This window comes from Manacus vitellinus, unplaced genomic scaffold, assembly GCF_001715985.3.
Source record: "Manacus vitellinus isolate BGI_N305 unplaced genomic scaffold, ASM171598v3 scaffold_59_pilon, whole genome shotgun sequence".
Lineage (NCBI taxonomy): Eukaryota > Metazoa > Chordata > Aves > Passeriformes > Pipridae > Manacus > Manacus vitellinus.
In genome coordinates, this window is record NW_021940681.1 from 2,964,762 (window position 1) to 2,988,569 (window position 23,808).

Here is a 23,808-nt window from a genome sequence, read left to right on the forward strand (position 1 = left end):
AGGACAGGGAGAAAGACAGGCTGTTCTCTGTGTGGCAGAGGTAACCATGCCTGGTATCTCTGGACGTGAAACAATTGCCGCCTGGAAGCACACAGGAAAGCATTCAGTGGGGATTAGGCTGAAAGCCACCAAAAGCTGTGTGTGGGCCTTGCTTTCATGTTGGTGAGCCAGCTGAGGGCAATGGCTGGTTTGTGATAAAGCTGAAGGGCTGCTGGAGTGGCAGCTCTTTCTTTAAAGTGGAAATAGAAATGATGACTGCTTACTTTACCTCTTGTCTTTGTGAATCTGTGGTGCCTGGCAAAGGTACTCTCAGGCCCTGATCTCTTTCCAAAACATCTTTCCTCTAGTGAAGTGGAAAAAGTGCAATTTTCTCTAGGGGGGTGTGTGTGGTACTATCATGCAAACTGACCCTGAGAAGCGAATATGGAATGTGTGTGTAACATTGTGCACATGGGTGAGGCTTGATCCTTCTGGACTGGTTCCTGTTCAGAATAACAGTGACTAGAGCATTTGTGTTAGTCGTTTTCACTCAGGTGAATAAAGTTGAGAGTTGGATGTGGTTCCACTTTTGTCTCTGTGCAAGCCAGAGGAGAAATGTAATTTCTCATCATTACAACGTGTTTTTTGGTCTGTTTCTTCCCTCCACTAACTTCTCTGGATGAGTACTTGTTTTTAAAAAAATTACCTCAAACTCAGCACTGCTGTGGTTGAAAGTGAGCAGCAAGGATCTGAGCTGCACTTTCTCTTACTCTTTTCTTGTCATGCCAAGCAATTTGAGTTGCACTAAAGCATTGATGGGATTGATGGATGGATGAGGGCGGAACACAGCTTTCAGTACAGCTTACCTGGGGTCCTGAGCAACTTTTCCTTTTCATGCACTGTTATGCCATTTAATTTCTCTCTAATGGTATGAACAGAAATGCAGTGTTAAGCCTCATATTAGGGAATTACAGTAGAGGAAGATTAGGCTAGTGGGGGATTGCTGTTGTGGTTGTGACAGATGATCCTGGCTATCTGCCTGAACTGAGTTGCCTCCTGGCCTTCCTATTGATTGTTTCTCAGTAGCAGCTGCTCTCTTTTCTGATTTGTGTTGCAAAAATAAGTGCTTCTGTCCTGACCACAGAAACAAAGCAAGTCTCAGCTTGCAGAACAGCAGTCGCCTGGTGAGGCTTTGGTGTGCCAACACAACAACAAGTTCAGTGCAAAGGTTTAGCTGGAGACATAATCAAGCCTGGCAGCTCTTGAGCCTGCTCTCCCAAAGCCTGTTTGCTTCTGCACAAAGCAGAAGTGAGGTGTGAATGGTACAGCTGCACTTTGGCTTGCATGGGGGTCCTACCCTGTAGGTACTGGTGGATGGACAGGCAGGAGACAGTCACTGTGGGCTGCCTGGTGAGCTGCTCAGTGCAAGAGGTAAAACCCCTGGCAACTTAAAAGCAGATCTTCTCCTTATGCACCCCATATCCAGCATGTGGCAATAGTTCTGATTCATCTGTTAAGTGGGATCTAGAGCACACAAAATAACAATCTCTTGACTCAAAGGGGAAAAATGTCTCCTTTTGGTTTGGCTTTATTTAACAGATGAAGTGACTGACAGCTTTTTTCTTTTTTCCCAAATTTTAGTTGAAATAGAAAAATCTGTTGGGAACAAACACATTAGTAAGAGGGAGGCTGCTGGTTCTGAATTAGTTGCAGGTGATCTGGGTTTACTTAGCCCTCTTGCTGCAGGCTATGTCTTGGACTAAACACAGTTTGTGTTTAGACTTTGCAATGCTGAGCAGTAAGAATCTGAGCCAGAAAGTGGTGTGGGCTGAGCCCTTCCTTCAGCATCCGCCTCTGGCTGCAAGAGCTGGCCCTACTTGAAAAGCTGTCTCTTCCTCTCGGTTCTGGTTTGCACCAGCCCCACCCCTAAGGTCAGAATATGCATTGCTTACCATAGTCTGATAGGGATCCCTAGGAGTTACTCCAATAGGGTATGTGTCAGTGCCCCTCACTCCTGAGCAAAGGGGAGAAAGACCATTATGTACAGCTGGTGGCCAGGCTTTCTAGGAAATCTCCTTTGCAAAAATCATTAGTTTGTACTCTTAAGTCAAATCCCTGTACATAACCCCTGATGAGAAGGGTTACCTGCCACAGGGAACAGCTGGTCAAACAGTAGGGCTGCCTGAAGACTGCGTGGGTGGGGCTGTAGGGGAGTTGTGTTTGCCTCCTACGTATCACCAAAAGTAAAAATAAAAACTTCCTTCCTGTATCTCTTATCTGGAGCCAAGTGGACCGAACTGTTTCTTATCTGATGGCAAAATAGTTGGAGAGAAGGATTAAGTGAAAACCTTTAAATAAATACAAATTAAATTAATATACCTCAGAACAACAAAAATTAGGGAAGTCCCAGAAGAACAGCTTGTTCTGGTACATGGTGTGTCTCAATATTACTGCCTTACAGGAAGACGAATGCAGATGTGGAAACAATTGGTGCCCTTAAGGGCTTCACTGCCAACTGCCACCCCCAGCCTCAAATGTTTAAAAATGAGTGGTTTGTCTTTGTGTTAATTAGTGGCAGTTTTACAACTTCTGGTGAGTTCCACTCCCAATGCATTTAGGCATTTGTCCAAGGTTTCAGACTGAAATTAAAGAACTGTCTGCAGTGGTGGGGTACACCTGTCACCTGAGTATGTCTTATAAGGGCAAATTGTAAGATGTTGCTCTTTACTTCCTGCTGGCATGGATTTGTCTTTGGACCCTCCTTTGACATCCATTCAGCTTCTCTGATAGGCCCTCGCAGAACCTCTTGGGTTAGGTTCCCATTCAGGACAAGGTGGCCTTTGTTCAGCTCAGCTGAAATGCTGTCTGGTTCTTGCTCTCTTGGGACAATGAGTGGAAACAGGGTTGCTTCAGTGTGCATGTGGGAAGAGGAACAGAAGTCGACCCAGGCATGGGATCTTTCACAAACTGCGGTCACTGCCCACAAGAATTGCGGTTGTCCTTGGGTCACTGGGCACATTGCTGTGCACTGCTCCTTGGGGTGAACAAACAGACCCTTTCTGATTATCTGAGCTACCTGTGAGGAAACATCCAGTAAAGTTGTCTGTTAATCATTCTCCAGATGTCAGCTTGCAAACTTTTTTTTGGTGCCTCTTGTTTACAGCTTTTGCATTTTTTGGGCTGGTGACAGGCCTGTGTTATCATTAAGACTGTATCATCTCCTGGGAGAGGCCAGGCAGGAAAGCAGGTACATTGCTTACTTTTGGTGCTCAGAGAAGAGGCAAATGCAGGAGCTGTGCATGCTGAGTTGAAGCAGCTTGAGGATTTGTGCCCAGGAAGAATGTGGGACAGCTCTCCTGAAACCTGTGCTCACCATTAGAGACTGAGTTTTAGCTCTTTCAGGGATGAGGTACAGGAACAGCTGAAATAGCAAGGGACATGCAACCAAGATGCATTAACCTTGGGGAAGATCATGATAGTAAATTCCTACTGACTCATCCTAGTTCTAAATTCAGGTCTGGACTGGGATCTACCAATGGGAAATACAAGAACTCCGATGATGCTCAGCAACCCCCTGAGTTGAAAGCTGTGCAAAGGTTGTAGCTGGGGACTCTTACAGGGAGCATCTGTGCTGAGTATCTCACAAACATCACTGGAACAGACAGCTGAGCAGAACTTAAACAGCTCTGGAATGAGGTTCCTGGTTACAGTACACAGGAGCTGACTCCTGTCCTGAAAATCTACAGTAAAAATAGCTCATAGATCCATAGATCATGCGATCCCAAACTAACAAGGCATGGGGCTGTCAGGGTGCTGGGGGAATACCAAAACCACCTGTGCTTCCTTCTGCTGGTTGGCTTCTTTTCAAAACTCTTGGTGTGTCTGGCCAGTCTGGAGCCTTACCTGGGTAATGGGACTGAGGAGGGTGCGTCCTGTGTTCCTGATGTGTCGGAAGGAGTCCATTTGAATTCTTGTTGGTGTTGAATGAGAAGCAGGTTTAGTGAGGATCCACACAGTTTCCTGCCTGCCCCGGCAGTCCAGACAAGTTATTGCATCTGTAGTCTGGGGTGTGACCTCTCTGTCCGAGCCTCTTGCCAGCAGGGATGGGAGATGCTGTCCCTGCATCCATCAACTGTGTGCCATCCTCTGCTCTCCGTCCCCATTGGAGAGCCTTTCCTTTAAGTTTGCATCCTATTTACTGCTGCAGTAGCCAGGGAGCAGGAATGTCCCTGGTGCAGAGGGTGATCTTTGTGCTGACATGGAACTCTCCCAGAGGGAATTGCAGTGTCATGATTGAGCTGCTGGGTAGAATATCCAGAGTGCCCCTCTCCCTCTTCAGCCTGTTTTTTCTGCTCCTATTTTTGTCGATGTCTTAGGCTTTTTTTTCCACTTGAAATACTTTGTGGGTCATTTGTCATTTTGCTGGCTGGCAAGTGGATGTCAATGTGATCTAATGTCAACAGCAGACCATCATGATGCCCTTAGTGCAAAAGCCCTGCTGCTGAAGATGTGGGTCTGAAGAGACCCTTCTTCCCCACTTGTCCCCTCTCCTGCCGTGTGGTGTTTAAGCTTTGCAATGGTCCTTATCCTTGCACACTGCACAGGCTTGAAGGAGCCTTTCTGTTTTATCCCAGAGCTTTTAGGTGCAGTTAAGGGTCTTTCCCACTGTTTGGCAAACATCAATTTTAGGTGATTGATCTTCAGATCTTCTGTTCTAGAGGCAAAGTAACAGTTCTTTAAGGGAACAATCGTGCTTTGTCAACAAACTAATGTGAAGCTGGCTTGACATAGCTTAAAAATGAAATGTGAATTAGCAGCTGCCTTCAGACTTTTCCCATGGGTGAGAGTATCTTGCCCCTTGTAGCCAGTGCAGATCACCGGCAGAGAGGGAGCTGCTGGCTTCCCTTGCCTGGCAAGGGACGTTTTGGGGTGTTTCAGGACACAACTGTGTGATGTTCCTTTGCGTCATCACAGCTGAAATTCAGATAAGGACAATAGCCCTGCAATACTTGGGTTCACATATAGAGACACCCACTGGGGCAGTGATGGGGGCAAGGACAAAAAGGGATATGTTTTTTTCTAATGAAAATGAAATATTACACATATCTAAATTTTTGAGGATTATTGCCTTAGTAAATCTGTATAGGGAGAAGTGTTGAATTAATGGGTTGGTGTGAAAAGAATGAAATATTTTCTCAGCAAGCACTGCCACTATTAGGGATTGCCTCTGCCCCTCGGTAGATACCTCAATAAGGAAATATAAATTTAGTTTTTTCCCTGTGTCCTGAATCACCAGATCCATCAAAAACCATGGGAAACTTTTCTGTGGACTGGATTGGCACTGAACTAGTCCTAGTAATAATTGACAGCTTGTGGCTGACCCCTGTAGGAATTGTTTCTCTTGACCACCTCTCATTCAGCTGTTCCTTCCAGGAGGCTGCGAGCAGAATTTGAGCTGGTTTTCCTGAAATAGTACTTCTGGTAGTAACAGGATCAAAACACTGTCACCTCTTCTCTCTCCTCCCAAATGTATTTCCAAGAGGGCTTGTCATCTGTCATGGATCTTGGCTATGTAAACTTGTCTTCTTTGGCTGAACCCTCAGCTATCCTTATTTCCAGGAAAGCTGGTGGTGCCACAGGTTACCCTGTGCCAGTCTCTTCCCACAGAACCATTCCACACTCAGCTTGGGTTCAAGTGAGCCAGCAAGTCCAACAGAATGATAGATGTCCTTAAACAGAAATACCTCAAAGCTCCTGTGGGTAGGCATGTATGCACGTGTGTATAAAGGAACCCAAAACAACAAACACCCAGAAAGTATTCAAAGAATGAAATTGCTAATTAGCAGTAATTCTTACTTTGTTCTCTTGGGTGTGAAATGATGATAGAGTAGGCAGCTGCAACTGAAGCCTGCCCTCAAATGCTGAGACAGTCTGTTTCCTGGCATAGTTGGGACTTTGCTCTTTTGTTTTTCTTAAATAAAAACTTCCAGCTCACATTTTTGCTCAAAGAGTCATAAGCTCAATTTAATTGCAGTTGTTTTCAGTATTGCTTTCAAGTCTTTCTGCACACTGAGATGCCAAGCCTGAAAGGATTCTTCTCTAAGCACCATCCCTTGGGTGACACTGCCCCTTACTCTCCCCTCAGCATGGCCTCTGCACATAGGGTGTCTCCCCTCAGCTGCATGCTCAACACCCACCCTCACACTGAGTTTTTCAGCTAAGCCAGCAATTCCCTGCAATGCACTCAGTGCAGAGGAGTTTCCTGGGGTCATGTGGCCAAGGTACTGGGCTGGGATTTGTTCAGGTTTTGGCTCTTTTGCAGTTTCTTTCTGTGTCTTTCCTCCCCTTGTCTGATGTGAAAGATGTCTAAAGGGAGCATTATGAGTGCTAATGTCATGGTGCTTATAAAGTGTGATTTCCGTGAGGCTGACTTCCTTCATGTTGGGAAGGATGTTGAACCATGTGGCTACTAACTGGAACAGGCTGGGCTCAATGGCTTACTGCTAATTGAGTAAGTAAGAACAGAATTAGACTGCTAAACATTGCTCTAGGACTGAAGACTGGGATTATAGTGCTAAATATTGCTTCAGAGGAGGGAACTTTGGCTTTTCTGCTAAGTTGCTACCTCACAGTGCCTAAAAATCCTGACCTCAGAGTCTCTGGTCGTGGTCAAAGGTCCAGTTCTCTGCGTGCTTTAGCTACTGGTGTTGATGGGTTTCCTAAGCACAGAATCACGTTCCCAGGCTGCATTGATGGAAAACATGCTGCTGGCACACGTGTATTGCAAAAGAGTGGGATGTGTCAACATAGCATTGAGGGTGTTGCTCTTATCTTGTTGTATTTATTAACCTGGGTCTAACTTGAGTTCTTTCATTCTGCTGCCTCCCTTCTGCAATTGAAAGACTGGATGGGAGAGCGAAATGGAGGGACTTCCAGTTGGCTTGAACTGATAGTCTTTCATCTTTCTCCAGGAATCAGTTTGATTGGAGAGAAATCTTCATTTGTGAAAGCATCTCTCGTTTCTCCTGGGTTTTTTTTAATTATTCTCACATGTATATTCCTGACACTGCTGCGAGTGCAGCAATTAGCTGGTACTTAGAGGAACTGTTGTATCTCACCATGACTAGGAGATGTGTTTGGAAGCAGCAGTTAGTGTGTGCAAAGGGCAACATGCTGGATGTTGAGGGTTTGGCTTAGGTTGATATTTTTGTTTCCTCCCATCCCTTCTTTCCCACTGGAGAGCTCTGCACTTGCCAGATCAGGCTGCTAGTGACCGTGAGATAATGGGCTTAGCAGATGCCTTCCCTTCTGTGCTGTGTTTGTCACTGTGTGAAAGGGTAAAGCAAGCGTGCCTTCATGAGTCCTGCTTCCCATCGGGGCCTATTTTAGTGCTGTGGAATTGGACACAGTAAGTCACAGAGTCCCTAAAATCCTTAATGGAGCTTTAGTCCATCTTACCTGAGATGTGGCATTTCACAGCAGAATTGAGATCACTTTAGCTGGAAAGCACCAACGTTCCTGTTTACTGGCGCTTTTGCTTAGCTTTGACTTTTTTTCTCCCCATCAAGAGAAAGATGGTTTCTAGAAAGGTTTTAGTGGATTTAGCCATAAGCTCAAAGCTATTAAAGTATCTGCCTTGTTTCCTTTCTTAGTCTGTTTTCACCAGCCCTGCACTGGCCAGTGAAGCAGCATCTAAGAAAAGGTGTGAGGCCTTCACCAGATGCATGTCATCTTCCCTGACTTTGTAAAACATACATGAGAGAAGGGTAGCTCTTTGTGATGGGGGAGCGTAAGGGCCAAGACAGCAAACTTCCATGACTTCTGTAATACCACCTGTAACAGCCTTTTGGTTTGAATTGTATATCAGTGGGGAGAAACCTCTGAGTAAAGCTGGGAACGAGGCTTTTCCATGCTTAGTTTTGTAAAGGAGAAGACTGGTTTTGCTAGGATTTCATGGTGCATTTGTCTTCCTCTTGTTGCAGGTGAGGCTGGTGCCAGCATTATTCGGGTGTCAAAAGAAGCCCGGAAGAGGTTCTTGGGCCCACTCCATCCCTCTTTCAACTTGGTGAAGACCATTCGGATCTGTCTGTCCAAGACCGTGCCAGAGAACGGGCATGAGGTTGCAGCAGGACGTTTGGGTATTTCCCTGACACGGGTCTCCGATGGAGAAAATGTGATACTTTCAGACTTCAATTCCAAGGAGGAACTGATCCAGGTGAATGAAAACTTACTGCAGAGGGCTAGGCAGAAATGCCTTGATCTTCAAATATCCTTAGTACTGGAGTATAATTGTCAGCACATGGCAGTGTGATGTTCTGGGAAGAGTAATAGTTTCAGTAGGCTTTGTGATTCTTAAATTCTGGATCTCTTTCTCCCTCAGGCCTGTGTCTGCAGCACCTTTATCCCCGTCTACTGTGGGCTGATACCTCCAACTTTGCGTGGAGTGGTAAGTAAGACTTAGGGTGGTCCTTCATTAAATCACATAATAATTAATAAGAAGGCAGAAATGCTGATACTCAGTTTTGGCAATCTTATTGCTTGTGTGCTGGCAGCATTTAACCTGAAGAGACATGAGAACTTCCCAAATAAATAGTTTACAACAGTGGAAGTTTCTTTCTGTTGCTGCCCACAGTTGGCTATAAACGGATTTAACATGATAGTAATATATAGCAGTGTGGGTGAGGGCTGGCTGGCTTAGCAGATGGTTCTCATGGCTGCATGGTACAGTGCTCTCCATCACTGAGGCTCCAACCATCTGCACATGGAAAGAACTTGGGTCTCGGATAGAAGTCACGAGCGTAGTCCCTCTAACATGTGCCTGACACTTTCTGTGGGATTTTAACTAGTGGTATGGATACCAGCCCTCTTTTCCATGGAGTTCTTCCTGTCCTTTCCCTGACAATAATGTTCTGCTGCCTGCCAGAGCTTTCTTTAAGTCCTGTCCAATGCTGTCCAAGAGCAACTTCTCCTGCTGTGTTTGCATGTTAGAAATGAAGGCATTTGAAAGCTGTGCAGAGCCTGGAGCATTTCTGAATATTGCAGAAAGGGCTTTAAGGGCCTCAGCTGAGCTTGCACTCCTCTGTGCTACATAGGTTAATGTACAGGTTAAAAGGCAGGGGTTTTGTGAACTAAATAGTCAAAAGGAGAGGGAGAACTGCTGTTAAAGTATGTGTGCCCTGGTTTCTCAAAAGTGGCCTGACCAAAATGCCTCTGTCAGAGCACAGCATCAAATCTGCTTCCACTGCTACCTTTGTCCTAAGAACGAGGTCTGTTTTGCTCCTGCATAATACACAACTTGGCTGGTTTTGTCTTGTGTAAACATGCTGGGCAGGGAAATGACCTGGAAGAGATGTCCAATGTCCAGCCCTTCAGAGGTGACAGAATCAGTAATGGTTTGGTATTTGCTCAGCAGCTGCAGGCAGGGCTTTTTCTCCATAGCTGGTGGGAGCATAGCAGTGGCTCTTGCCTTACACCTCTTTGAGGCTAATTGAGGTCAGTGTGGATCAGGCAAAAATCTCAACATTCCAAAACTCTGTACCGCATTGGGATTTCTGGAATGTGCAGCTGCCCTGGCACATGGAGGGATGACTTCTCATGGGGAAAGGTGGGGAGGGAATATGAGATGAAGAAATTAATTCCTACCTCTTCCCCAGAAAAGCATGGCTCTGAAGGGGGTTGCTGACAAGGGAAAAGGTTAAATTGGTTGGGTATGAGCTTGGGAAATGGTTTTGAAACAGGACTGCATGGTTCCTAGCTTGCCTGTAGTGACTGTATTTGCCACGAGATAAGCTGACAGGTCTGGCATAAGGACCAGTTTTCAAGGTGACAGGATTGTGTGCAAGGTACAAAATCTATATTCTGCCTTCCTCCTAATTTTTTTTCTAGTGTTCACTTCTCTGAGGTCTGGTAGCCCCATGGAGTGGATGATGGAGATGGGTGGGGGAGGAAAAAGAAATTCTTAAATACTGAGGAGTGGAAGGGTCAGTAACTGACCTGCCAACACATGCTGTAGCTGTGAACTGCCTGCAGCACATGAGTGAGAACCACTACCAAGGGTCACAAAGCTGATTGTCAGATCATGTGAGTGAGGGGGCCCTGTGCATGGGAGGACACAGTAAGGGAATGGAAGTGGGCACCCCAGTCCACAAACCATCCCCTAAAGCTGCTGCTTATGCCTGCAAGCAATTGGTGGTTCCAGCCTGTGGCTCTGAGCTGTTTGGGGTTTTGTGGGAGACTGGAGAGTGGTTAGGCTTGGGTTGCTGGAGGTTCAGGCAAATCCAGAGAAGTGGTAGCTGAGCTTTACTAAGGAATGGTAATCAGCATTGCTTGGGAAGTGGTGGACCAAAGAGTAGGGTGTGCATGTGTACTCCTGACTTTCTGTGGAGTGAGAAGGCTTTGCCTGTCAGCCTTATTGTAGTTGAGCCTTTTTTCTAATGGCATCCGTGCACTCATGCTGCCACCCTCAGGGAAACGTGTCTTTCTGCATCCTTAGTGCAAAGCTAGTGTTGTCCAAGTGGCCAAAACACTTAACCTCCTTTTTCTTTAAAGAAAGTGGAATGCTACCTGCTTTGCTCTGTCCTCTTCCCACTCAACCTGTCATGATCTCATCCTTGCAGAGGGAGTCAGCCAGATGTCTCCAGGTCTAGCTGTGTCTAGTCTGACTTTCAGTGGAGCAGCTTTGGGGAAAGGATGACAATGACAGTTGGCTGTGGTTGCTTTTGGCTTAGGGAACACCGCTGGCCACTTTAGAAGGAGGAGAGGGTTCAACTGATTGTTGGCACCTCTGTTGTCTGGAAAGCATCCTGTAAGCAAGCTAAGTGTTACAGTTTCTGAGAGGGTGTACTCATCCTTCAGTTTAATCTAGCCTGTCCTTCCACATTCTTCACTGTCCAAATCCAGGTGGATTCCTATAGCTGAATTTGACTGCTTTCAGACTAGGAGCCTGCAAACTGCTCCCCAGGCTCAGATGAGCTGCTTGGAGAGTTCTCTGTCTTGTCTGCCATCCAGAGCAAGAGAGAACAAATTGCAAAGCACCCTCCAGGCAACACATCTGGTGTTTTCTTAGGCACTGTGCAGCAGAAGGCTGTTGGTGGTCAGTCTACCTGAGACAACGGGAAGCAGGATGCAGAATGGAGCACCTCCTCTCCCAGTCAGCATTTCCATGCTCTGCCTGGGTTTAGACATACCAGCTCAGCTCATCACCCATCAGAGAGCTGAAAGATGTTACAGCTCCTACCTATGGGACTGTGTAGCCCCTGTATAATGATTTGTGTTTGAACCTGTCCAAAGGGAAGGAATCCAGGCAGTAAATGGCAGGATCAACTCTGATACAAAACTGACAGGACTCTTCTGTAATTGAGGTTTGCAAGAGCTGGAGTTGTTGCTGTGCAAAGGTCTCAAACTTCCTGCTCTTTTGCTTTTAGGTTTTGCATGTTGCTTACTCTGCCAAATTCCTGTGATAGGGATTGACTTGCTCAGCTCCTTGTGCAATTATAGGTTCCAACGAATATTTTGAGAACATGCTACTGGGGTTGCCCTTCCTGCAAGGGTAACACAAATGTGCTTATGGTATATAAGTACAGAACATTCTCTGATAAGAGGGTTCCTGTTAAGAGCAAAACCCAAGTCCCATGTGCTCTGTTATCACACCACAGCAAGTTGATTCCCAATGTGTATGCATGTGTTGAGATTGCTGCTTGATAAGCCTGCTACCAACAAATCAGTCATTTTCACTCTTAGGTAACAAGCCTTCTGCCAGTGGGGACTTGTGTCTGAGCTTATGCACTTTAAACACAAGTGAAAAATGGCACAATGTCACGGTGTGACAGCTTAGATCAGTGCTAATTTGCACTGCAGGTGGTTGTTGGTGTGTATTATTATTTAATTGGACAGTAGTCAAACCCCATAGGAGATGTAAGTCAGCAGTCACACAAGTGAATATGCTTTTCTTATTGAATACTTACAACCAACACAGTCAACCATAGGAGGAAAAGCACATAGTAAAAGGAGATTATAGGCAACACAGCTATGCTGTCACTCATTGTGACTCCTCCACTGCTGGTGGATGTACTCCATACTCTTCCCATGTTGTTGGCGCAAATAGGAAGAGGGACACAGTAAAAAGGCTGCTTGATCAGTTAGGAGAATGAAGATTGCTGCATTTGTCTTGATTTCAGAGATACGTTGATGGAGGGATTTCTGACAATTTGCCACAATATGAGCTGAAGAACACAATCACAGTGTCTCCATTCTCGGGAGAGAGTGATATCTGTCCACGGGACAGTTCCACAAACATGCATGAGCTGAGAGTCACCAATACAAGCATCCAGTTCAACCTTCGCAACCTCTACCGCCTCTCAAAGGCCTTGTTTCCTCCAGAGCCACAGGTGAGTTTCCTGGATACACTAGAAGTTGGGGAACAGACTCTGCTTGCACTTTAGCAGAAGAACATTCCAGACACTGTTAGTTTTGTATCTTCTGTTTATCTGGTTTTTAATTTTGACATTATCAACCCAGTGCCTTGGCAAACCTTGAGTATCTGCACAAGGTCATATGGATGGATTGATTTGCTTTTGCTACTAGAACATCTGGAATTTAGAGGGTAGCAGTTACTTGGGAAGTATACCCATGTTGCTCTCTTTAGAGTAGAGCTGGCAAGAAATCAGGCTCACTTTAGACAAAGATGTATCAGCCATCAGAACCAATGTGCACTTGAGGATGTTTTAAGGTCAGGATGGAGCTGCCAGCCTGAAGCTAGTGCCTGTCTCCTAAAAAGTGCAAGTGGAGCAGGTGGCACTGCAAACAGCTTTGTGTCCTTCTGAGGAAATGTTAATGCCAGAGAGCCCTGACATTTGGGCATAATAAGCATGCATTCATGTGCTGAATTACTTGAGCAAGTTTGTTCCCACCCCCTCTCTAGTCTTAGATGGCCTTATTTGCAAACACAGTGGCCCTTCCTGGCATCTGCAGGTATTCTGGCCTTCTTGTCAGAGTGACTGGCTGAAGGCTGCCCACAGCTGCATCAGCTCTGAGTGGGGAAATGAGGTGGCTGCAACTCTTAAGCTCATACTTAGGTAGGATTCCAGGTGTCCCTTCCAATCTAAATTATCTTGTGATTCCCATATCCAGTGTATTCATGTTATACCTCCCAGTCCTGCTCAAAGCCTGGGAAGACCTGGCAAGAATGAGACTTGTTCTTGGGATAGCTCAGGAGTCAGGAGAATTCCTCTAAAGCCAGCATTGAGCTGGGTGTTTTCTCTGCTCAGCCAGTTTCCAAATGACTTACTCTTCCCTTCCTCTGCCCACAGGTGCTGCGGGATATGTGCAAGCAGGGCTATCGGGATGCACTGCACTTCCTGAAGAAGAATGGTAAAGCACTGGGTGTTGTAGGGTGGGCTGACTTGCCTGTTCTGTGCCAGGCTTGGTGCCTTGGCTTTGAGGGTAGTCGATTGTGCATATGAAAGGCAGAAGTGCAGAACTGAACTGTGCCTCAGATACTGGGATATGGAATTTTCATTAATAAGGCTATTTTAGCTCTTCAGGAAGCAGAGGTGGAGTGGTCACCTTTGCATTTACCAGCACAGTTGCTGAGCACCAACCAGTGCCATTTGGACCTCCTGCAAATACCCTGCTCCTTTGCACATGCAGCTGGGCTATGTGTAATGCTGCCCTCAGCAGCCCCAACAAAGTGCTGCTGTGTCACTGCTGTCATGTGCCAGCCCTGGGCTCTTGCCTCCAGCTGCTGTAGCGGTCGGTGTGTGCTTGCTGCCACCTCGTGTCCATAGACAGTGGATCAGGCACTTTCTGCTCCCAGATTTGAACCGGAATAACTGGGATAACAACGGTCATACAGCTGTGTGTGTGGATTGTGCTGCAGGAGGGAAATCTTGCCTGCAAGATGGGTGGCTGGCAGATTTGAGCAACAAAACTCTGCCAAACAGCACTCTGCAGAATGTAAAGGGGAAATGTGAGAATTTCTGGTGGGGAAAGAGAGAATTATCTTATAGCAGCAAGGTTTCTAGCTCAGTGTGGTAAGCATTACAGACGACAGAAGCTAAAGAGGCTGGGTAAGGCCTCAGCCTCAGGGGAATTAGGGTGAAGGGAGGACTAATACTCTAAAGGCCAAGCAAGGCAGGACAGCCAGTTTGAATCCTTCTTAAGGTATGACTTCTCTTTTCAGGTCTCCTTCATCGTCCAAGTCCTGCCGGTCCTCTTCTTGCCATAGAAGCTCCCCCAGGAGAGAAGAAAGAGGAAGAAACAGAAGCTGAGGACCAACTAGAGGAAAATACTGCCCTTGCTGTTGTTGAAGAGCACATCTTCGAACACTTGCCTCCCAGACTGAACCAAGGTATAATTCAAAGGATTCAGAGGATCACTGGAATGTGTAGTTATTGCTGATGGCTGGACTTGGCCATACCCAGGGACCGGACCAGCACCTGTTGATGGTTAGATAGAATTGGGGGTCTCTTAGATGAAGTTGTAGCTTGCCCTGTCAGGGCTGGATTGGGAGAGGTTGACTCCTTTGACAGTGTTCTGCATGGTAAGGAGAGGAGGGAATCCTGTTGCTTGCTGCTCTGGAGTCTGATAGAGCTAAAAGCTGTTGTTCTCAGCTGTGCTCAGGGAATCACTAACCTGAGCAATACTTGCTTAAGATAGGGAAGGTGGCGAGGGGAGACCTCAGGCTGGGTAACTTCTGGGGTATGACAAGGAAAGAGATAGACCTACTAGGGGGTTTCAGCCATATTTTCTTCTGCCTTCAGCTCTTCTGGAGGCTTGTGCTGAAAGAAGAAGTTTCTTGACTGGCCTCACCAACATGCTGCCTGTACGCGTGGCCACGGCGATGATGGTGCCCTATATGCTGCCTCTGGAGTCTGCAGTTTCCTTCACTGTCAGGTAAACCTTCAGCTGGTCCCTCAGCAGGGCTCTTCCCAGTGCAGAAAAGTGTTTGATGTAGCTGGTGGAGCATGAATGGACAAAGAGTAGGATCCTCTCTAATTCTGGAGTGCCAGAGTTCCTGGGGAAGGAGTTCCCAACAATTACCAGACATAAGGGGGAAAAAAAACCCCAACCCCCCAAAAAAACAAACCACACAGAAAAACCAAGAACCCACAACTTTTCCTATCTTCCTGCATCATTTAGTTACAGCCAATACTTCCAGCGTGAAGGAAGATGGCTGTGTGCTGGAACTTGCCCTAGAAAATGGTGGTAAATTTTTGAACCTTGAGAGAAACTTCTGATCTGGGAGTGCAGGAATGAAATTAGGAACCACACAAGAGGCTGTTTCCCTTTGGAGTGAGGGGTAGAGTAGTCCCAACCATTTCCAGCTCTATTCGTACACAGCTGGGAAGAAGATTTGTCAGGCTTGTTCTTAGTATGAAGCATCCTATGAAAAGTTGCACAAACTATCTCCTTACAGATAGAAAGGCTAGAGAAAAACACTTTCCAAATCTGAAATTGGATGAAAAATATAGAAAGTGCAGACAGAAAATGTGAAGAATAATCTTCTGGGCTATTCTCAACCTTCACAGCTTCTCCCTCTTAGTTCTGTGAATGGTAGTGTAAATGCCTCAACACATTTGTCACTAAAAATAATTGAGCAGAGGCAAAACTGGCATTCTTTTCATCCTGTTCCTTTATGTGGTGCAGCTAACGGTTGTCTCTGGTCTCTTTACAGGCTGCTGGAATGGCTCCCAGATATTCCTGAGGATATTAGATGGATGAGAGAGCAGATTATTGAAATCTGCAACTACTTTGTGAAGAAAGCTAAGAAGAAACTGGGCAGCCATCTTTCAGCCAGGTATGGCTGCTTTCCTTCACAGCACTGTTATGGACGAGTCCTCCTTTGACCTTTGAATTCTAGATATTCAATTCCTTTGGAGCAGAGCAAGTAAGGCACAAATTGACCAGAAGGATTTACCACCCAACCTGAAATGTAAATCTAGTCCATGGCCTCTTGGCTTCTGATAGACTAAGCACAAGGCCTCCTTCCTTCTTCCCATTATAGGGCAGACCCTGTAATGAAACTGTCACTTTAGCAACAGGGCAGAAGATGTAAGTCTGATTAAAATAGCATTCTAGTTTGTTGTATGCTCCCTATAGAAGACAGAGGTGCTTGTCTTTGTGGCATTTTCTGGCCCAGGGTCCCCCAAAAGTCCCTTCCAAGAAGTACTTGTGTTCAAACGACCTCTTCTGCCTCAAGATCTCGGCCTGGTTTAGGGTGGGGAGGCAATGTGGTGGCTAAGAAACAACAGTTTCCAAACGAGACAGTGCTTTGGGTCTGTGTGTGTTTCTGTGCTTATGAACTGAATGCCCTGCAACAGCCCATGGCTTGAGGCTGTGGCAAGACTGTTATGTGAGTGAAGGTAGGAAGAGATCAGAGTGGTAGGCAGAGGGTCCTGGCTGTGATTTGGATCCTAGTACAAGGGTGTGATTCTTATCCACAAGAGCTGAGTTGTGAGGAGGAAAACAGGCACACACACAGACTTCTGACTACAGTCATGCAGTCAGTGGTAGTACGAAATAGGGCTGTGGTTCTGGAGCTCTGGTCTGGTACCTGCTCAAGCCTTGCCATGTACTGATCCTTTGCATGTATTTGTCTTTCAGGCTTTACTATCACCTCGAGCTTGGAGGGCCCCAGAGCCTGCCAATTCCTTCCTCGCCACCTTGTGGTGAAGCACTGCCCGTGTGGATGAGAAGCACTCGTTCCGTGTCTGATGTCATGATGAAGTGGGAGGAGTACCAGCGCCAGCTCATGCTGGGCTTACTCTGCATCAATGTGGACATGCAGGCCTCCCTCTTCCCTCGGGAAGGGTTGCAGATCAAGCTTCCACCTCTAGACTGTGCAAAAGAGTGCCTGCCACTCTTCTGATCCTGCTGCCGTGAGGGGATGAGGGTGGGTGGGAAGGGGAGCGGACACCGGGTGGGACCAGTCTCATCCCTCAGCAGCAGGCTGCCCTGTGCTTCTGAATATGCTGCAAAGGGGACTTCCCCAGGATAGAGACTGGTGGAATTGACTGTAGCCATTTGTTGCCCACTGGGCCAGGCAAGGGATCTCTGTGTTCAAAGGCACACACAGGCTGATACCTTGTTCTAGACTTGCATTGAGGCCTGGCCATTGCCTGTGGCCAGGCTGATGCTGACTCAGCTGGGCTCTCCCAAATAGTGCACTTTGAATTGCCGTTGGCTTTTTACCGCAAAATAATCAGGATGTAGATGACGCTCTCAAGTTCATACAGCTTTTAGCTTCCTTTGTTTTTCAGAGCATGTGTCTCGGTTCTTTTCCTTAAATCATCTGGCATCCCTTAGCTCTTTGTGCTACTGAAATATGAAGTAGCCTCTTGCCAAACCAATTTTTCTCGTGGCTTCCAAATCTCCTCTTGAGTTTCTTCTTTGCTGAAACCATGTCCTTTCCTTTCTCTCCTAACTGCATCCACACTGGAAGCCAGAGCTGGCCCTGCTGCAGACTGCACTGGAACTGGAAAAGTGTAGAAAAGTTATGTATTTTCCGTGATTCATGTTGTAATGGTCTCTCCCTTTTTGACTTTTGTACTCAAGGAACTGCTGCAACTTGAACTCTGAGTGTTAAGTAAGTCATTGAGCTTATTTAAAGAAGTAATTGACAGATTTATTTTTTTTTCCCAGGGAAACGTTAAATTTGAGGCTCCATTCCTGTCAGTGTGAATGGAATTAGTGTGGGTTTGCCCTGGAAAACCTTAGCCTGACTATCTCAGGATTAGCTTAGCAGCTGAAGCAATGTGAAGTGCTTGTAGGAAGGTGAGATTGTGCAGGGCATGTTATTTTAGAGAGGCTTGTGGTGGAGTATCACAGCAAGTGCTGGGGAAGTGGCTGCCTCTGATAGTGGTTGGTTGGGCTTTGCTCCTTAAGGGACTGTACAACTGAGAGAAATTCCAAGTGGGTGATACAGGATGGATCTCCTGCCAAACTGAGGCTTCTATCTGTTTTTCGCTCAAGAAGTTTGGTTGTTGAGGCTTTGAAGTGAGAAGGATTTAGGCTTGTAGCTACACCAGCCTCACAGCTTGCTCATCTTGTGTTGTGGCCCACAGGTACAGCTCTGCAGCTGGCAATAGCAGGAGCACAGAAGTGAAGTCATGGGACTGTTGATGCACATGCAGCCCACTTGGAACTGGCTACTCCTTGTCTTGCCCCTTAAAAGACCAGTGCTAGTGGGTCTGTAGCAGGGCAGGACTGTGCCTTGTAAGGCACTGCCTTCTCAGCGGTGGTCTGGTTGTGACTTGCTGTGTAGAAGTATGAACTTCCCTGTTCTTCACAGGGTGAGACATGGCTTCCTGCTGGGATTGCATGTATTTAAGCTTAAGTCTTCACACTGTGACACAAACCTAGCTCCTGGTATCTCTTTCTGCAGCTTGTCCAGCTACACGAGGCGTCTTCTACCTCTCCCAGCAGAAACAGCGTGCGACTGGCCAAAGCAAACATATGCTGTCTTTGCTGGGGAGCAGGACAGGGTATCTGAAGCTGATTACATAGCCTATACCTGGAATAGTGATTTATAATTTATAGACTCTGTTTTGCACCTTAGATTTAGAAAGGGAAAATAACACCAGAAGCTCTACTAACAGCTGGAGAAAGTAGCAAATCTGCTCCATCATGTCTACATGAACAGTGTGGGTGAGGTGGTGGGTGCTGTTTCCTATCAGCACAATTGTGCACTGGGCATGGGTTTGGTGTTTGTGTGGAGATTCTGATAAGCACCGGGACTTTTCAGTAGTGGCTGTTCCAAGCTGGGAGGCAATGGAGTGAGCAGCTGTGGTGCTGCCCAGGAGGTGCCAGTGCAAGTATGAACTTGTGACTCTAGATTATTACCCCACTGCCCTTTCTGGATATAACCTACCTATGTAACACAAGGGCCTGCATAGCCTATAAAGTGGGCCTGCATTTACGCAGTCAGATTTAGTCTTAAGCTTTGCATAGTTAAGTCAATTAGGGAACAGGGAAGTTGCTACAGGAAGAGGAAAAAATTGGAGGATTCTGAAATCAGAATAGGAATATTGGATTACAAAACAAGTAAATCTTGTGATTGTCCAAAGCCTGCAGAAAAAACTTACTGCTAGATCCATGTAACTAATGGAAGTGAACCAGCAACAAGCTACTGTCACTTAGTGGGAGCAGATGAATTTGATGAAATTTGGAATTGAGAAAAGGTGTTCATTTTGTGGTCAGATTCCTTTTCTTCCACTGTTTTGGACTACCTTTCGGGGAATGGCTGCACAGCAGCTTAGTTTGCCAAAGGCATATCTCTTGTCCCTCATGCATACAGAGCAACTGGCAAGAACATATGGATATTTAGTGGCAAGAAATTAAGGCTTTTTATCTGAAGCAAAACATCTGAGAGGGACAAAGCTGCATAAGGAAAGTGCTGTGTTTATAAGCTGCTGCCCTTTTGACTCTGCCTTTTTTGTGTTAATATATGGGTGGAGAAAATGATGCAACTATTTTTTTTTATCCCTTCTTCCTGGACTGGTAAAACCACTGAGTGATTATGTAAACCACTAAACTATGAAACAAAATATTCTTGCCAACAGAGTGTGCTAAGAAGTTTCTGCTTGGCACCCTTGTCCCTTGGATTTCCTCTGTTTGCCTTTTGCATCAGAACTGACTGGTCTGGTGCCGACTGGGCTGATGCCACTTCTTCCAGTGCTTTGACCCAGAAGGCTTGCAGGTTCTGGTTCATGTATTTCAAGAGACTAAAAAGGCCTGAGTTTTGTTTTGTATTTCACCTCATCTGGAGTATAGTTTATGATAGTAACTTCTGAAAGAGAAACTTTTGTACACTTCAAACTGTAACCACAAACCAAAGCCTGGCTTTAAATATAAAGGTCTAACTTTTACAAGGAAATTCCTGTTTTTTCTATGCTAATTTGCAGGGTGTGAAGGGATACTGGGAAAGCACCACTCTGTATTAAACCCTTTCTTTGCCTGTTTTTGTTGCCCAAGTGATAAAATGGCTGTCGAGCGATAGCTTGTTGGCTAGGATAAAGGAACTGCAGGCCTGTAAAAAATACCTCAAACTACCCTCATCTTTCTTTTGAGAAGTTTCACCCATTTGCTTGAAATTCTTGCTGCTTGATCATCACAGATAATAAAGGATGAAGGAAGTAGGGAAGATCACCTTGTCCACTGATACAGAAAAAGAGTTATAGCAGCTTTTGAAGAAATAGCTTTTTGTTATGCAGTACTGCCTTATCTAGATGAGACCTCACTCTTTTTGAAATCTCTGGAAACCTTGTGGTAAAGTCTGGATTAGATGTGGAGGTGTTTATTGTGATAATACTAACTGAAATTCTTCAAAACTTTGTTCTGTGTATACCTCATGGCATGCAAAGTTGTCTTCTGGGCAGACACTGCTTATTAACCTACACTCGCCAAGTTCACAGGAACAAGGTCATCTGTAGCAGTCAGTCCCTTCTTCAGCAAAACGTGTGGCTGGGCAGCCAATCAGGGGGTTGCCAGGGCCTATCTGCTCTCCAGTATATGGTGGGAGAGAGGTCAGGTTCCTGGACCAAAAGTTCATGCAGTCCATGTCCAATTATCCTTATAGCATTTGCTGGACTCCTGCAGGAGTCCCAACCCTTGCTGTTTCCACTGTTTCACATAAAGGGTCTGTGCATTCAGGAATCCACTTTTTTTTTTCTCTTTCCTGTGTTATTACTTGCTGCTTTTAACAAGGCTAATGGTGAACTTCTTGTGCATCTAACTAGCCCCTAACCTGCACAACACTGTAGAGTTGTTTTGTGTACAACAGTCCATACCTATGACATGGTCTGTAACCCAAAATTAGTGTGTAGGATGTTGGGTTTGGTTTGCTGCCTGCCCTACTGCTAATACTGTTAACAAGCTGATTTTTCAAGGGATAGGAGAAAATACTGACCACCATGTATAGCACCTAGAATTGTTTTCTCATGGTTTCTTGGAGGGCTGTGTACCTGTAACACTCAGACCAGAGAATAAAAGAGAATCTGCTGTCTGACAGCACTGGGGTGTTCCTAGTACTTGTATATTTCCCAGTGGTTTTGTTAATTTTTAAAAATTAATCTAGTAATTCAATACTTTCTTTGAGAGAAGAGCTCTCACTTTTGCCAAAGTGGTTTAGGAGAAATACCTGAAGCTGTATGTGTTTTTTCCCTTAAGGGTCCATTTCTGCTAAACGTGCTAGATGTGGTGGGTGGCAGGGCTGTGCGTTGCCAAAGCCAGAGGGCCTTCCCAACAGTTTTCTCAAGCTTAGTTTCTGTGTTTCCTTTAAATCAATGAGAGAACAGACCATCTCACTTGGCTGCCATGTCAGCCAGCTTGTTTGTGCCAAACACACCCTGTGCCTTTAGAGTGGGCTCTGGCCTGCCTGCCCTCTGTGCCCCTGCAGTGTCTGCCTTTCTGAGTGCAGCAGTACTTGCTCCCCTCTCCTCTGCCTCCTTCCCCTTGCCTACTGGTGGGATGTTGCTCCATTTCCACGCTGCAGGCAGCTCTACTGGGACAGCCTCCAACTGCATCCATCTCGCTCTGTGGATCCACGTCAGCCCTCCTGCACGGAGTGGGGAGACCTCTAGTTCCAAATAGAAGACTTGGAAATGTAACCTTGAGATAAATTCCTCTTTCTTCTGGGATTTTCTCTTGCTCTTGAAAACAGCATCTAAACCAGCTGTTTGAGCTAAATGTGTCCTGGGACTCCACTGCTGCCACTGAGTTTCAGAAGACCCTTAAGCACACAATACAGATGGAGATCCTGTGGAAATTACTGATGTCAGAGCAGCAACCAGACCAGCAATAGCATACACAAGTCACATATTTACACGGCAATGTCACTAAGTAGTGTTCACAGTCACTTTAAAAGTTCAGTATTAAATTGTTGATGCTTTTTTTTCTCTCCCATTTCTATTTTCTAATGTTTTGCTGAAGAAAATGTAACTATTTATTTTGGCAGAAATATATCTTCTAATAAAAACTTTCTCAATATATTTACCTGGCTGTGGTAGATTGTCTTGCTATTTAAAGGTTTATTAAATACATTTTGAATGCACTGTATGATGTGGGTTTGTTTTGCTAGGGCCCCCACCCTTCAGATTCATCGCAGGGTAAACATGTATCAGCATGTGATGAATGGGGCATTGACCTGGAGGTGAAAAAATGGTGCATTTTGCTCCAGTTCTGACTTCCTCAAGCTGAAATGACCTACATGCTATTACTCTCTGTTTATTGGAGCTTCTGGGTAAACCCTGGTTTCCGGGAGGACTTAAGCACCGTCTTGTGGGAATAGCAGGTGCTTGGCACCTGTGAAAGGGTCAGTAAAAAGTTATTCACAAATTTTAAAGTTCTCCACTACAAGGGCCTCTCTTGAGGAAACCGAACCTGTCTCTTACGGCTCTATTTACAAGTGGGTGAAATAGATGGTACTGCCTGTTGTGTGTCTGCCTCTCTTGGTCAGATACCAAAGTATGCCACGGTTAATCTCCAGCTGGAGCACGTGGAAACCACCGCCTCTTGGGTTGTGGGAAGGTCGGGGCTTTCCCTGGTGCCAGCCCAGGGAGCTGCGGCCAGGCTGCACAGCTGGGATCCCCGGGAACAGGGCAAATAGCCCCACACAGCCCGCGGGTTGCCGCTGCGGGGTGTCTGCTGGACGCCGCGGGACTCGGGCTCGTCTTGGTCCGGGCTTTTGACAGCAGTAAACTTTAGGAAGAGACTTCGTTAAGTGCTGCCACGTGACGGGAACGAGAACTGTAATTAACATTACAGCATGCAGCTGGTAAAGCGAACAGCTTTTTTTTTTTAACCTCTAATGCCACCAAAATAACAAATACCCCAATTCGGTGAAATTGATCCTTCCTTCCTTCCTAAAGCCGCCTGGGCGATGTCCGCGGCTCCGCCGGAGGAGCAGCTGCGAGCGGGGCTGGGTGCGCGGCTGTCGCGTCTCTCGGGGGTGTTTGGGGTCGGGGCGGTGGGTGGGGGTTGTTGCCGCTTTATCCGCGGGCCGGACCGGGACGGCCCGGGCTCCCGCCCGCCCGCCCGCGCCCCGCTCATTTCCGGCTCGGGGCCGCCCCCGGCGCCAGCGGCGGCTCCGCTCCCCCGCCCGGGCGGCCGCAGGTGCCGCCCGTCCCCTCCCGGACAGGGTAAGCGCCGTGAGGGACTCCCGGGCGGGCAGCCGGCAGCGCAGCCGGCACAGCGGGGGAGCTGAGGGCGCGGGCCCCCTCGACGGGTCCCCTCCCGGCAGCTCCCGCTCTGCCCGGCGGGACCGGCGCCCCTGGGAAGAGCCCGGCGGCGCCTTCGCCTGTCCGGCCTCCCGCGCACCGCCCTGCGCTGTGGGGAGAGCAGCGGAAGGGGGGGCTGTGAGCTGCGTCGCTCCTGCTGTCAGAGCCACAACCCTCGCCCCCAGTCGGAGGTTGCTTTGCGTGAGGGACAGTAGGAGCAGCCACGTTGTGCAGAGCTGCCTTCCCCACCACACGCCGCTCCTGAGGCGTAGCCGCGGGCCGTGGTCGTGGATGGGGAGCGCTGACCGGGTCGGGTCCGGGCTGGGGAGCTGCCGCCCTTTCGCGTCTCCTCCTCTGCTGTGAGTTTTCAGGCTTTTTATATAAGGTCATGGGACTTGGTCTTGCTGTGTTTTGACCTGAATGCAGACCTTTTACTCTCTCTTTTTTTTTTTTTACAGCATCCTCTGGTCAGGGACTGTTCTCTCTTGCCACGATTCAGGTGCAGATGACACTGCACAGTAGAGATGCTCCAGGTCCCTATGGCAGCTCTGTCGGTGCTGCTTCTCCTTCTCTTTGGAAGGAAAAAATACCAGAGCTTTCCCTCTCCTAAGGCTGC

The 23,808-nt window shown here is 46.9% G+C and overlaps 1 protein-coding gene across 1 annotated transcript in view; it reads left to right on the top strand.

The window, feature by feature from the left end:
- The window catches only part of PNPLA2 (patatin like phospholipase domain containing 2), a 29,987-nt gene extending 7,955 nt beyond the window's left edge, over nt 1-22,032 (top strand). The window contains exons 2-9 of the mRNA XM_029963347.1: nt 7,962-8,194; nt 8,360-8,425; nt 12,156-12,365; nt 13,287-13,347; nt 14,159-14,326; nt 14,739-14,871; nt 15,653-15,775; nt 16,582-22,032. Coding sequence (XP_029819207.1) covers nt 7,962-8,194; nt 8,360-8,425; nt 12,156-12,365; nt 13,287-13,347; nt 14,159-14,326; nt 14,739-14,871; nt 15,653-15,775; nt 16,582-16,846 — 1,259 coding nt within the window. The 3' untranslated portion in view covers nt 16,847-22,032. The remainder of the gene's footprint in view (nt 1-7,961; nt 8,195-8,359; nt 8,426-12,155; nt 12,366-13,286; nt 13,348-14,158; nt 14,327-14,738; nt 14,872-15,652; nt 15,776-16,581) is intronic.
- Nucleotides 22,033-23,808: the final 1,776 nt, after the last annotated feature.